General features: G+C 36.7%; 1 protein-coding gene across 1 annotated transcript in view; it reads right to left on the bottom strand.

Moving 5' to 3' along the window:
- Positions 1-13,978, bottom strand: part of LOC101737920 (uncharacterized) — a 49,231-nt gene continuing 35,253 nt past the window's right edge. The window contains exons 20-27 of the mRNA XM_062671217.1: positions 12,238-12,474; positions 11,623-11,868; positions 10,269-10,372; positions 8,617-8,763; positions 7,500-7,743; positions 6,383-6,490; positions 4,927-5,070; positions 1-218 (exon numbers count right to left, since the gene is read on the bottom strand). Of these exons, the coding sequence (XP_062527201.1) occupies positions 36-218; positions 4,927-5,070; positions 6,383-6,490; positions 7,500-7,743; positions 8,617-8,763; positions 10,269-10,372; positions 11,623-11,868; positions 12,238-12,474 (1,413 nt within the window). The 3' untranslated portion in view covers positions 1-35. The remainder of the gene's footprint in view (positions 219-4,926; positions 5,071-6,382; positions 6,491-7,499; positions 7,744-8,616; positions 8,764-10,268; positions 10,373-11,622; positions 11,869-12,237; positions 12,475-13,978) is intronic.

The following is a 13,978-nucleotide window of genomic DNA, read 5'->3' as shown; positions in this document are numbered from 1 at the left end:
TTAAGGATAAACATTTATTACTTCACATACATTAATTATTTAGCTAAAGTAGTGACGTTTAGATCCGTGGACGTGGGTGTGGCTAGGTTTACATGAGCCCGCTGAGGCCAGAGGGAAGAGTGCGCTTGCTTCATTACTCCTAGACAGGACGCGACGCTTTCAGATCCTCGGCTAAACACGCGAGTGCTTCCCGTCGACAATGAATGCACGGATATTACCTACGAAGTTAATTTACTTTGTTTATAATATCTTACATCTTTTAAACGAGCAATTTTTATATATAAATATATAAATAATCTGAATATCGGAAACGGCTCCAACGATTTTCATGAAATTTAGTATACAAAGGATTTCGGGGGCGATAAATCGATCTAGCTACGATTTATTTTCAGAAAATGTTGTTTTATGCGTGTTTTCAATAATCAACTTTACCGATAATTCTGATTTTTTCTTTAAATAACCAATTCATATTTTTTTATTATTCTTTCGAAAAATATTATTCATATTTCATCATTTTATCAATATGTAATTCGTATTTAAATATAATTTTTTAAAACCACAATATATAAAAAAAAAATACGCCGTTGCGCCCATACACGATTCATCTTCGAGAGATCAGAGTTACATTCCCGGTTCAGTTTTGTAAACTATATACAATTAGCGTACATTACAAGATTTGAAAGACCGTTTCCGAAACCCAAATGGGATTAGCTACTGACCTTTTTTACTGGTGGTAGGACCTCTTGTGGGTCCGCACGGGTAGGTACCACCACCCTGCCTATTTCTGCCGTGAAGCAGTAATGCGTTTCGGTTTGAAGGGTGGGGCAGCCGTTGTAACTATACTTGAGGCCTTAGAACTTATATTTCAAGGTGGGTGGCGCATTTGCGTTGTAGATGTCTATGGGCTCCAGTAACCACTTAACACCAGGTGGGCTGTGAGCTCTTCCAAGTACCTAAGCAATAAAAAAAAACCTAAAATAAATTAAAATAAGTTCATTACTAAACAAAGTATAAATAATTTAATTATCACGAATAATTATAATACGAAGACAGCTAGCTGGTAACCGTCCTCTGCATTACATGGAGATTGCACGACAGTTGATTAAAAAAAAATATAAGGTGTAATTTTCGAATGTGATATGATTTTGTGATATCGCGTTTGGTATCATACCTCGCCCTCGCCCTTGCAAGTGTTTTTTTCCCCCCTACTTATTCGCTGGTAACCTAAGAGGCTATTTCAGCTACGCCAAGACGGGTAGGTGAGCTCACAGGCTCAACCTGAGAGACAATTTGCTAACACTAGCCCTAGCAAACCGAATGACCTTAATTGACGCTGCATAATAGATCGGCATTGTTATGGCATTCGCTAATATAGCATCAATTGGGAGAAGCCATGCCCTACACACCTATCAGAGGCGAATATACTGAGCTTAATATATTGAAAATATAAAAAAAAATTATTTTAGATGTATTCAATGAATCTAATGTTTTAAATTTAAATACCCGCCATTGTTAAATCTCCCACCTGCTATGTTAGTCACCAGTTCGATTTTATACCACGTTATTGAATATAAGGAATAAAATAAATTTTATATAAAGTGAGCCGTCATCTGTTATCTGCTCTAAGATTACTTAATACAAAGTAGAATTACAATTTAACGTAATGAGGAATTTTAGAATGATATTAAGTTTACATTACAGTTTTTTTTTCCTACCTATGAAGATAGCCTTGAAAGGCAGCTTCACCCTAACGTGTAGATGAGCTCACGGGGCTCAAACCGGGAGAGTTGCTAACACTGACCCTGAGCAGTGCTTTGCAGAATCTACCACCGGATCGGAAACGCGACCCACTGAGAAGATCCGGCGAGAAATTCAATGGGCTGTGTCTATGGGTTAATTCGCTCGTCGAGCTCTTCGTCGCAAGCAACGGGTTCGACGAGGACGGTGACCGGTGCTTGTGGTGCCTAGAAGCACCGTTAATGGATCGGGAGTATCCGTAATGACTCATTACAGACAAGATTGTGCCCATGACTTAGTTCAAACTTTTATGCACAATATACATTTTTTTGCGATATAGTTAGGCCGATAAGCTTTCGATCTGGAATCGAATATTAGAACTAGAACTTAACTTGAGACCTAGTACTAACTTTTAATACACCAGATATTGATTTTAAATAGCTGTGCCATAATGCATAATAATACTACAGTCAGTTTATCCTACATTGATGACAATAGAATTGTTTTCAATTATTACATACGTATTCACATTTTAGTTTAAACTTAATTGCCAAAAATATGCTACAGGTTTTTTATTTATTGCTTAAATAGGTGGACGAGCTCACAGCCCACCTGGTGTGAAGTGGTTACTAGAGCCCATAGACATCTACAACGTAAATGCCGCAACCCACCTTGAAAAATGAGTTGTATGTTCTCATTTTTAACAGTACAACGGCTGCTCTACCCTTCAAACCGAAACGCATTACTGCTTCACGGCAGATATAGGCGGGGCGGTGGTACCTACCCGTGCGGACTCACAAGACGTCCACCAGTAAAGGTGACAAATTGTGAATGCTTAAATTTTACTTATTATTGGGATATTAATCGCCATAATCGATGCCTTTGAACAATACACGTGGGCGTCAATTTTATCAATCATTATAATCTCAGGAGCTGTATTACTGATTAATGAATGTTTCCTTACGTCTTACGTGTCTAGATTTTGAAGTCGTCGTGGCCTAACAGATAAGACGTCCGGTGCATTCGTGATGAAGCGATGCACCGGTGTTCGAATCGCAAAATTATAATTTGCGTAATTACTGGTGGTAGGACCTCTTGTGAGTCCGCGCGGGTGGGTACCACTACCCTGCCTATTTCTGCCGTGAAGTAGTAATGTGTTTCGGGTTGAAGGGTGGGGCAGCCGTTGTAACTATACTTGAGACCTTAGAACTTGTATCTCAAGATGGGTGGCGCATTTACGTTGTGTATGTCTATGGGCTCCAGTAACCACTTAACACCAGGTGGGCTGAGAGCTCGTCCACCCATCCAAGTAATAAAAAAAAAGATCACAGATTTCGTTGTATTTTGATAATATTTTAGCACTGCTACTATTACATGTACCAATTTTGTTTTCAAGTACATTTTACCTGCAATTGTTAAAGGTCATCGTATTTCATGAAATACCTTTTGATATTAATTTGAAGTAGGTAATGTTCTGATGAGCCGAAACATTTCTCAGGTTAATTTGACTAAAGGTTAAAGGGCATTATTATATTCTCATGTTTCATTTGCTATTATTAAAATAGGTAAGTACGCGTAAACAAATTTAATTTTGTAATTTGCGTGGCTTCTGTTGTCTAGATTAAGTTGGGGATCAGATTTTGTTGGTACAATAGAACGTTTTAACATAATCACATTTTAATGCCGAGTAATCGAATCTGCTATTTGAGTATTTTAAAAACCTTCCCTGTATAACTACGAAGCACATTGTGATATCAATTATAAATTAAAGACGTATACTCTGATCACAAAACCGTCTAACACCCGGGCTCATCTTTTCCTGAAAATGAAAAACCCATTCAACATGCCAGACTTCAATAACTGTTTCTTCTTTCGGTGTACAATAAATGTCAATAAAGATATTAAATATTTTCTCACGAAAGTTAGAAAGGCAATCTAATGTCAGCGAAAAACACCTTAGTCAGCCGTGACCTACACAATTCGAATCGCCGAAAATTGAGATCGGAAAAGCAGTTTTAATTTTATAATAAAACATTAATGAATAATTTTTGTCTGCCCGTTGAAGATGTTTACAAAAATGACATTCAGGGGTGCCAGATTTCAGATAATCGATTTTTGTATGTATATGTATTTAATAATAAAATTCTTTTTGAATAGTTTACAACATATAATGATTTTGTTCCTTTACCTTATGAAAATTATAATTGAACTGAAAAATCGATCGATCGATCGATAAATGTGTTATCTCGCTACAATAAAAGAAGCGAGAAATTTAGCGGTTAAATCATTTTTTCCCAACCCCTACTAGAGTCTAATAACGTAAGATTTGCTCCTATTCCAAATACTGAAATTTTCATCCAACGCAGTTGAAATTGTTGCACAAAACTACATTTTAAAATTGTATTATATATTTTCGAATTTCCAAACATTACGCTCCCGTTTATTTTCCATTGAACATTTTTTTTATTATGTTCTCTAACCACGGAGATAATATTTTTTCGAATTCTAGAATGGTAATTCTAGTATCTGATTTATCCGGCGATGCTAAGTGCAGATATCGTCGTCGTCGTCGATGAAGTCGTCGTGGCCTAAAGGATAAGACGTCCGGTGCATTCGTATTGAGCGATGCACCGGTGTTCGAATCCCGCTGGCGGGTACCACTTTTTCTAATGAAATACGTACTCAGCAAATGTTCACGATTGACTTCCACGGTAAAGGAATAACATCGTGCAATAAAAATCAAACCCGCAAAATTTTAATTTGCGTAATTACTGGTGGTAGGACCTCTTGTGAGTCCGCACGGGTAGGTACCACCGCCCCGCCTATTTCTGCCGTGAAGCAGTAATGCGTTTCGGTTTGAAGGGTGGGGCAGCCGTTGTGACTATACTGAGACCTTAGAACTATATCTCAAGGTGTGTGGCGCATTTACGTTGTAGATGTCTATGGGCTCCAGTAACCACTTAACACCAGGTGGGCTGTGAGCTCGTCCACATATCTCAGCAATAAAAATAAAAAAAAAAGAAGATAGGATCAAAACGTCAAAATCTGTTTTGATATAACAAAATAAATCACTTAAATTCTAAAAAAAATAACATAATGTGTTTTAATTACGCAACCTATGTATGTTAGATTTTTAATATCTTTAAATGTGGTTACTTTTTTAATTATTCGATAATAAGAAAAACTAACCCTTGATCGGTGCCTTAGAAGGGGGCGGCTCTCAGTCGAAGATCCGTCTTCATTATCGCCCCGCAATTGAAAACCACGTGACATCTTCAAAAATGTAAGCATGGCCACAGCTAGCACCGCAGCGTAAACGAAGAACTCCGTCGCCTATACACCAATAGTATCGAAAAATCCATGACGGAAGAATAATAGCCTTTATTTCTAAATTGTATTAAGTCTGACTTTTGGATGAGCGTTTCAGTAAATTATAGTTTGATCAAAAATAATTTTCGACACCTCAACCGAAAACTCACGACATACGAGCATTTTTTTCTTTTCGCAATACACCTTGTGTTGTTTAATTATCTTTGTGCCTATGTTAGGTAAATATAAAAAAAATCTATATACGTAAATTAAAATTGTAACAAACTTGACCATTCAACACATAATAATTTCCAGTCAATAATTCATGAGCAAGTCACCCGTCACAATTTAACTTCGGAGCCTAAAACTCAACTACGTAGTATTTGGCGATGGTCATTAAGCGGTAACCACTAGTGGCTAGTTAGATAAACTCCCGGGCTGGAGAAGAGTGAACCAATTTGATCTTCCCGCAAACACATTTCCTCCACTAAATTGTACGAAGGCCCTACTCGTGTTTGCACACAAAACGACTTCGACTGCCAAACAATTTTCACTGTCCACTCGCATCCACTATATTCACAGTATTTTGTCGCAACAGAGTACCTAAGCTTTGAGTATAGAAGTATACAATTTTCTATAAAAGCGTATTTTGTTAGTTTTTTTAAGCTATTATTTATTTTCATTTTTTTGTTGAATTTCAAATTTTTTTATTATTTTTTTCAATTTTTTTATTGTGTATTGAATTGTCATCGGTCCTTAATAAGTATACCAAATTTCGAGTTAATCCGACGTTTTAAGGGGATCAAAATCACGTTCAAAGATTCCGTTACAAACATACATACGTCTGAAGCTAATAAAAGTGTATTAAAAAACATACAGTCGAACTGAGAACCTCCTCCTTTTTTGAATTCGGTTAAAAGGTTTTAAATACCAGTGAGAATAAATTAATAAAAACTTTACCTAGTACCTATATACTTTACACAAACATTTTATGAGTGTGCATGAGTCGGTACCATCGTTCTGCCTATTACTACCGCTAAATAAAAATGCATTCGAATGATCGGATAATTCTCTACAAGCTTAAAATAACTGGCTACTCAGAACACGCCACAAATGCAATAAATTATGTAGGTATCTGTGAATTGAATGAGTTATTATAGTATTCATATTAACGAAATAGACACGAACATCGTTTTTACGAACATCAATTTCGAAACCGATTTATATTCAAAAGTAGTTGCATTTCCTAGTCGCACAATATGAATACTAATGACGAAAATCTAAATTTTCTTCCTTCCATCGTATCTCATTAGATATAAAGGGGAAGAAGGCTTACCCTGGACTCGAAAATCTTGGTCTGAGCCACGAGGATTACGATCAAGTTTCCAAAAGCGACCGAGACGTACCACGCGGCAATTGTTATTGTTTTCATGCTCTTCGGTGCCTTTGTAAAATAGAAATAATCTATATATAGTATAAAAATGGATTGCTGTTCGTTAGTCTCGCTAAAACTCGAGAACGGCTGGACCGATTCGGCTAATTTTCGTCTTGAATTATTTGTCGAAGTCCTGAGAAGGTTTAAAAGGTATAGTATATATGAAAATACTCGGAATTAAATAAAAATAACAATTTTGTTTTTCCTTTGATGTGTCCGCCTTCGGACGGATTCCTTTTGTTTGTTTTAAGTTTATTTTATACAAAAGCTTAGGTCTTTTATTTATCGATAGAGGCACTACGAAGTCAGCAGGGTCAGCTAGTATAATAATATAATGATAAAAATGTGAAATACATTAATTACAGAACAAGCGACCACGGGCTGTCTGAGCTTCATTAAACTTCACAAAGGCAAACAAAAACTTATACGATTCCTCGTACTCTATGAATAAATAGACAACAGCAATGTGCACTAGACCGGAGAGATTCTATTAAATAGGATGTACAGTTTAAATTTCCTTTTAAATACGAAATGCATTTTCTTTATTCAACACAAACAAAGCGAGCTGTTTCAAAGCCTTTCAGCCATTGCTAAATGAATAAGTCTTTTGAGTTAGTTCGAACGTTGTTTTCCTAAAACACTTAAATAAAGCTACAACAGACATCGTCTTTTCGCATTAAAAGTGTACAATTTCCAAAAATATTCGAAATTGAGTTAATATGCGGAATCATTTGGTATCACCAGTATTTTTCTCATAAATACGGTCAAAGTTTAAGTTTTATTTTTATTTTTTTTATTTTACCTATGTTTTGACTACTATTATCAAAATTAATACATAATTTTATCTTACTTTAAAAGACAGATACATAATGTAACAGGTACAAAATAAAAATAAATGTTGCAAAGATGATCAATATTAAAAACATCACATGTTAAACCTTTAAGTAAGTTTTGAGATTATACAGTTTTAATGCGAGAAGACGACATGTGCGCTGGCACGATTGATTTAACATTGTACCTGAGTGAAGGAGAATTCCAGTCCAGACACGGCGAACATAATTTCGGCTACGGATACGAGTAGATATTGTGGCACGATCCAAGCAAGATGGAGTTCGTTGGGGGGGTTCGGTGCGTGAAGCACGGCCGCGTCGAGACGACCGAGCCTCTCCCGCAGACATAGCACGTACACTCCCCCGGCGCGGAGGTAGCCCTCACCAGAGCCGGACACTTCGTCTCCAGCGCTCGAGGCACGCCATTTAAATCTAACCAAATAATTACCAGACTTAAGCAGATTTTTTTTGGAACGAAGTTCCTTATGGTGTCAGAATATAACAGAAATAGGCAGGGTGTTGGTACCTACCCATGCGGACTCACAAGAGGTCCTACCACCACTTTTTTGAAGTGAGACTTCAAAAATCAACAGGTCTTATGGATAGCTCCATCTTTATTTTATTTCCGATTTCACCATAATTTCTGTATCGACTTTAAACACTTTTTCGTTGTACTCCCGAGGAGAACCCATTGTTAAGTATAATTAATGTATTTCACTCTTAAAGTCGTTTTTCGTCGTTGTTTTATTATAATTATTTTAGCTACAGACTCTAAATATTATATTTTACGTTACGTGTTTACGCCGTAAATGTTTTGAACTTTTGATTGATGGATTTAACGTTCGCTTCAGAGCACTCGAATAACGAGTCTTTACGGAGATATCGATGCAACCCCAGCATTTTATAATAATATTTACGAAAGAGAGTGACGTCACTATTCAAAACCAAATCCAAATGACTAAAGTTTGTCAGCGTTGTTTACGTTCAGGCATCTGTGCTAATTTGGTGGGGCGATTTTTTCTAAAAACTACACTAAAAAAGGCATGATTTATATTTATGATTAGGTATTATTTTTGGTCCAAAAATAAACATCTAGTTTTAACAGAAGCGATTTATATCATCATCATCATCATCAACCTGCGGCAGTGGACTGCCTCCCCCAAAGCTCGCCACTGAACCCGATCTTCGGTTCTACGCATCCAGCTATTGCCAGCTGCAGGTCATCGCTTCATCTAGCAGGAGGGCGTCCTGCACTACGTTTGCCAGTTATATATGCTTAATTTTTATCAAGTTTGGTATACTCACTTGCCAGGCTGCAGACACATGTAGGCTGACTCGCCAATTTGATCGACTGGCGCATCTGATACATAATATATATCGCTTAAACGTTTTTCAGTTTCCACAGCAATCGACACGTTTTTGTTTGGGCCTGTGTTACCAATATACACCACCCTGGAGAGGAAATGAAGAAAGTCTATGGCTCAGTGCGGCAATGGATCGGAAATCGCCTAGAGCACGTGACGTAATGAGAAACCGAACTAGGTCGCCTAATCACCTAAGGACGCCGCATCCTCCGATTCATTTCCTTTGAGAGATTTGTCTTTTATAGGTTCACGATCTTCAAAAGGTTCATTTGTGATCTAAATTTATAGATGAGTGGTTTTGCTTTAGATGAGTGCATATCTTTAATTTGTTTAACCATGTATACATAGTTAGTTCTAGACTTAAACTTATTAAATAGGCCCCTGGCAGATAATCCGATTACGTTACGGCATTACTGATGTCCACGGGCGACTGTAACCGTTGTTTTTTTTTTTTCAAATAGACCAACAATATGCTAAAGTACGTGATGTAAATGCATCTGCCTGTTGAAGACAATACATTTTTCAGCTATTTTTGGACCGAGACCAAAGAAAATTCCGGTATAAAATATTTTTCAAAAACTACGTTTGCGAGTTTTATATTTTTGAAGTGAATCTCGCTCCGTTGAACATTCGAGCACGCCGGAGCCCGTGGAATTCGATAAAATGCAGGACTAGAATATGATCTGCATCCAATAAACTGAACAAAGAATATTTCTTGTATAACATGCATCACAAATTTCATTGTTTGAAAAACAAACGAATAGTTTACGAAATTTTATAATTGACCGCAACACACATTAGCGCTTGTGTAGAAAATACTTAATTTTTTTAGTCATCTACACTTATATGTAGTTTTAGCGTGTTTTACCGTATTTTAACGTACCTAAACATCGTTAAGATTAAATCTAAAAGGTTCAGGTAATGCCCCAAATAATTAATGTAAAAGTTTATTCTTTTACTTTTCCTACTTATAATGATAGCCTTAAGAGGCTATTTCAGCTTCGCCCTAACAGGTAGGTGAGCTCATGGGGCTCAAACCGGAGTGTTGCTAACACTAGCCCTAGCAAGAGCAATGCTTCGCAGAATCTACCACCGGATCGGAAACGCGACCCACTGAGATGATCCGGCGAGAAACTCAGTGTGCTGTGTCTATGGGTTAATTCGCTCGGCGAGCCCTTCGTCGCAAGCGACGGGTTCGACGAGGACGGTGACCAGAGTTTATTCTCTCCGTTATAAAAGAGAGAGCACGAATAAAACTCTATGCCAATAAATATATTTTCTTTGGCTTTCAAAAAATCTGTCAATTTATTAATCTTTGACAAATTTTCTACAGGCGGCATATACTCGAAAGCGAAAGACAAATACAATGCACCTAATCTAAGCAAAGATAAGTAGAGAAACGCTCCAAAATATTACAAAACGCTATTATTACAATGGCATTTTCTTTAATTTTCGTTCCATTTGTATGCCTACCCGTTAATATGATCAGGAAAATTGTTAAGTATTCTCAACGGGGATAATTATTAATGAATCAAATAATTAATATGATTTTAAGCCGTATCGTGAATTATAATTTAATTAGATCATACTAACTTGAGTTTGGGTTTGCCTGTCAACGACTTGGCAAAAACATTCGGATCCATAAAGTAAAATGCTATTTGATCGTCAGAGTTTTGCCCGATCACGACCGGCATAAACTGTAAGAGAATCCTGATGTACAAACCACTAAAATTACATAGATTTTATACAATTAACGTCAAATGCAAAAATAATAAGACTAAACATAACTAGTTGTTACTGGTGGTAGGACCTCTTGTGAGTCCGCGCCGGTAGGTACCACCGCCCTGCCTATTTCTGCCGTGAAGCAGTAATGCGTTTCGGTCTGAAGGGTTGGGCAGCCGTTGTAACTATACTGAGATCTTAGAACTTATATCTTAAGGTGGGTGGCGCATTTAAGTTGTAGATGTCTATGGGCTCCAGTAACCGCTTAAACACCAGGTGGGCTGTGAGCTCGTCCATAAACTAAGCAATAAAAAAAAAATGTATTTTTATTGCAACAATTGGAGGGATCGTCATCACCGGCCCACAGAAGTCCACTGTATAGGACATAGGCCTAAACCAAGGTTCGCCACAATGACTGATTGGACGAATATTTTTTTAAAATTTTCTTTTGTTTATTGAATACTGCCATCCTCTTTTAAACATGGCATCGAAGTTTCAATTGGATAATGACTGTTCCATCCTTCAAACTGGAGTACATGAGTCCAATTACACGATTATTACACGATTTTATTACTTCATCGTGGATGAGATGTCATTCGTGAACATGCGTTTAGTATTGTACGTATATCCTCAGAAAATGTCTGCCCGCGGGATTTGAACATCGAAAAGTTCAGTGTCTCGTTACGAGTGCTCATTGAAACCGCCGCCTTCCGCTGAAGACAACTTTTAAATTCCGTTTTTAAAAAGAACGCTTTAAAAGCATACTACTATAAAAACAAACGTATCTAGAAATTGACTCAATCTCTGTCACTCAAAGTCAATGACTTTTTTGATTAACTATATAAGTTAAGTTCGTCAGTAATAAGAAAACTTATTTGTTGGTTATCTGTTATATTTCTTCAACGCATGATGACTGAATAAAAATGTATTTTAATACGAAGCCGCGAAGTTGCGATAGGATTTTTACTGGTGGTAGGACCACTTGTGAGTCCACGCGGATAGGCACCACCACCTTGCCTATTTTTACCGTGAAGCAGTAATGCGTTTCGGATTGAAGGGTGGGGCAGCCGTTGTAACTATACTAAGACTTTAGAACTTGTATCTCAAGGTGGGTGGCGCGTCTACGTTGTAGATGTCTATGGGCTCCAGTAACCACTTAGAAGCAGGTGGACTGTGATCTCGTCCACCCATCTCAGCAATAAAAAAAAGGAAAACAATCGGTTACCATGGCAGCCACAGTGCTCAATTTCTCCTTAACGACATATCTTTTCAGAGCTCGTCCCGCGCAATTAGCGGGGCAGGTTGCTATGAGCGTGTGTACTCTGTGTTGCAGAGGCATCATCAGGGCGGTCCCTTGTTGCTCAACGGAGGCTACGCCCTCTCCTCGAATAGTCACGTGTACAGGGCAAGGCAAAGAATTCAACAATATCAATCCGGTGTGATGATGTTGAGGAACTTGTAACGTAGATCGCTGCCGAGAAAACATTCAAAATTATATATACATATGTATGTATATACTTAATTTTATTGTTTTTAGTAACAATTTTACTAGTAATCTATACTAGACTATTCTATACTATCAGTAGTATATGCTAAATTTGCGTTATAATAAAAATAAATAATTTTATAAAATCTTCGATCAACAACAGTAGCTATTGTTGATCGAATTATAAAACACTTCATTTTTGAGTTATATATTTGGTATTTTGAATAAATAGTGTTAAAAGCTATTTACAGGCAGAGATATAAATGAAAACTTACCCACAACGAGATATAATTCCAAGAGTACAATAGGCGAAATACACTGACGTAAGTCAACACGACAAGCCGGGAATCTTACCTCGATTCCTATTTGCAGTATGCCCGCAGACACAAAAGCCAAAGCCGCCAACATACCCCCGATAAACATCTTATGGAGAGGTGGCAAATTAGGGAAGACAGGCCAGACACCCCCGGGACAGACCGGCATCATGAATAGCACCATAGCCGGGTTCATCACTTGTAGTTGGTCGGGCATTAGTGTTATACCAAAAATTTCGCTTCGAAGTCTTGACGCTTGGAACGTCCAACGGGATCCCTGTGCAGGAAAAACTATATATTCCGTCTATGGCAATCAACGTGTTGATTATAAATTAATTAGTTTCTTAAATAGCAAGAAACATAAATAATGAGTTCCTATTAGATACTTTATTAAATAAATTGATGTGCCTGCGGATTAGCTTGTCGTGTGATGTCCGGCTACACGTGCAGTTCTTCTTTAATTATTAATTATAATAAGTCAATATAAAATAATAATAATAATTTAACTAATTAAAATCAATATAAAAAAATCAAAAAAAGTCAATTAAAAAAGAAAAAAGATATCAATAATATATCTACAATCTAATTTCTAATAAAATAACCTAAATCCATTTGATTTTAGCACGTCTGTGTTTCATGAATCTGTAAGGCATTTCGAAAGTAGTCCCGAGACCACCTCGAACCCGGTATTCCCTCGAAGTCGCGGCATGTGAATGATTTGTGTTAATCTGCTTGGAATGCAAAATACATTGATATTTTTTTCAACGTGTTTTTATTATTATTTTCGTTAACATTAACGTTATCCAACAATCCTGTACAATTACTCATCAATCACTCGGCCTGGCTACGTAATATTTTGTGTGCTCAAATATAATTCCCAGCTTTGTGTATTCTACCAATGGCAATAATATCGGAATTAATTGCGAAAGAGCGATATCAAAATAAAACGTAGGACCGGATATTAACGCTCCATTTTCCGCGTCTTTACTTAATAAAGCCTCCATTATTCAATTTGAATTTCTAAATAACGTCGAAGTTAAAAGCCATATCGTTTTTAGAAAGATAAATCGGTGCCCGAAAATTATGTTTACAAATTTTAGAACACCATTGCCGGTAATTTATTGTGCCTAGTTCCTATTTCTTGTTCTCGAGTAGGTCTAACTTATGCTCTTTTTCCACTAAGCACTTCTCTGTACCTTATCAAAGTCTTTTGAGGCCTCTTTGAGGTCATTGACGGTTAAAAAAAAATGTTGTCTAGTGGATTATTAAAACTATTCACACTATTTTCGTCTAATTCATTATTTTAGGGTTTTATTATTAAACACGTTAGAGAATCAGTATAGCTAGATATCTGCAAATGAATGATACCTACATGTAGTTTAAAAACCAATGAAAAACGCTTAAATAGCATACCGAACAAACAATTAAGTCTATTTTTTTATTCTTCCGGTACTTACTGATCAGGTTATTAATGCGAAGATATAAAATAACTGTGTTGTTGTTCTTATGGTATTGATGTGTGCGCAAAGGACATGGGCCACTGTCCATACATTGCACGGCCCACTAAACGAAGTTCAAGGACAGTAATGAAATTAAGTTTAAATAACAGACTATTTAACCCTTTTATTATAAACAAATGAAAATCAATATTGTTCATGGGGATACAGAGATATTTAAAAAATAAGATAAGATTTTTAGGCTACCTATATCATATGATTTGCTGTCAATACACTTACACTTTAACATCATCATCAGCTTAAATATTATTTATATTACTATAC

Source organism: Bombyx mori, chromosome 1, assembly GCF_030269925.1.
Source record: "Bombyx mori chromosome 1, ASM3026992v2".
NCBI classification, from domain to species: domain Eukaryota; kingdom Metazoa; phylum Arthropoda; class Insecta; order Lepidoptera; family Bombycidae; genus Bombyx; species Bombyx mori.
Note: the sequence above shows the minus strand (reverse complement) of the source record. Positions and strands in the feature narration are given on the sequence as shown.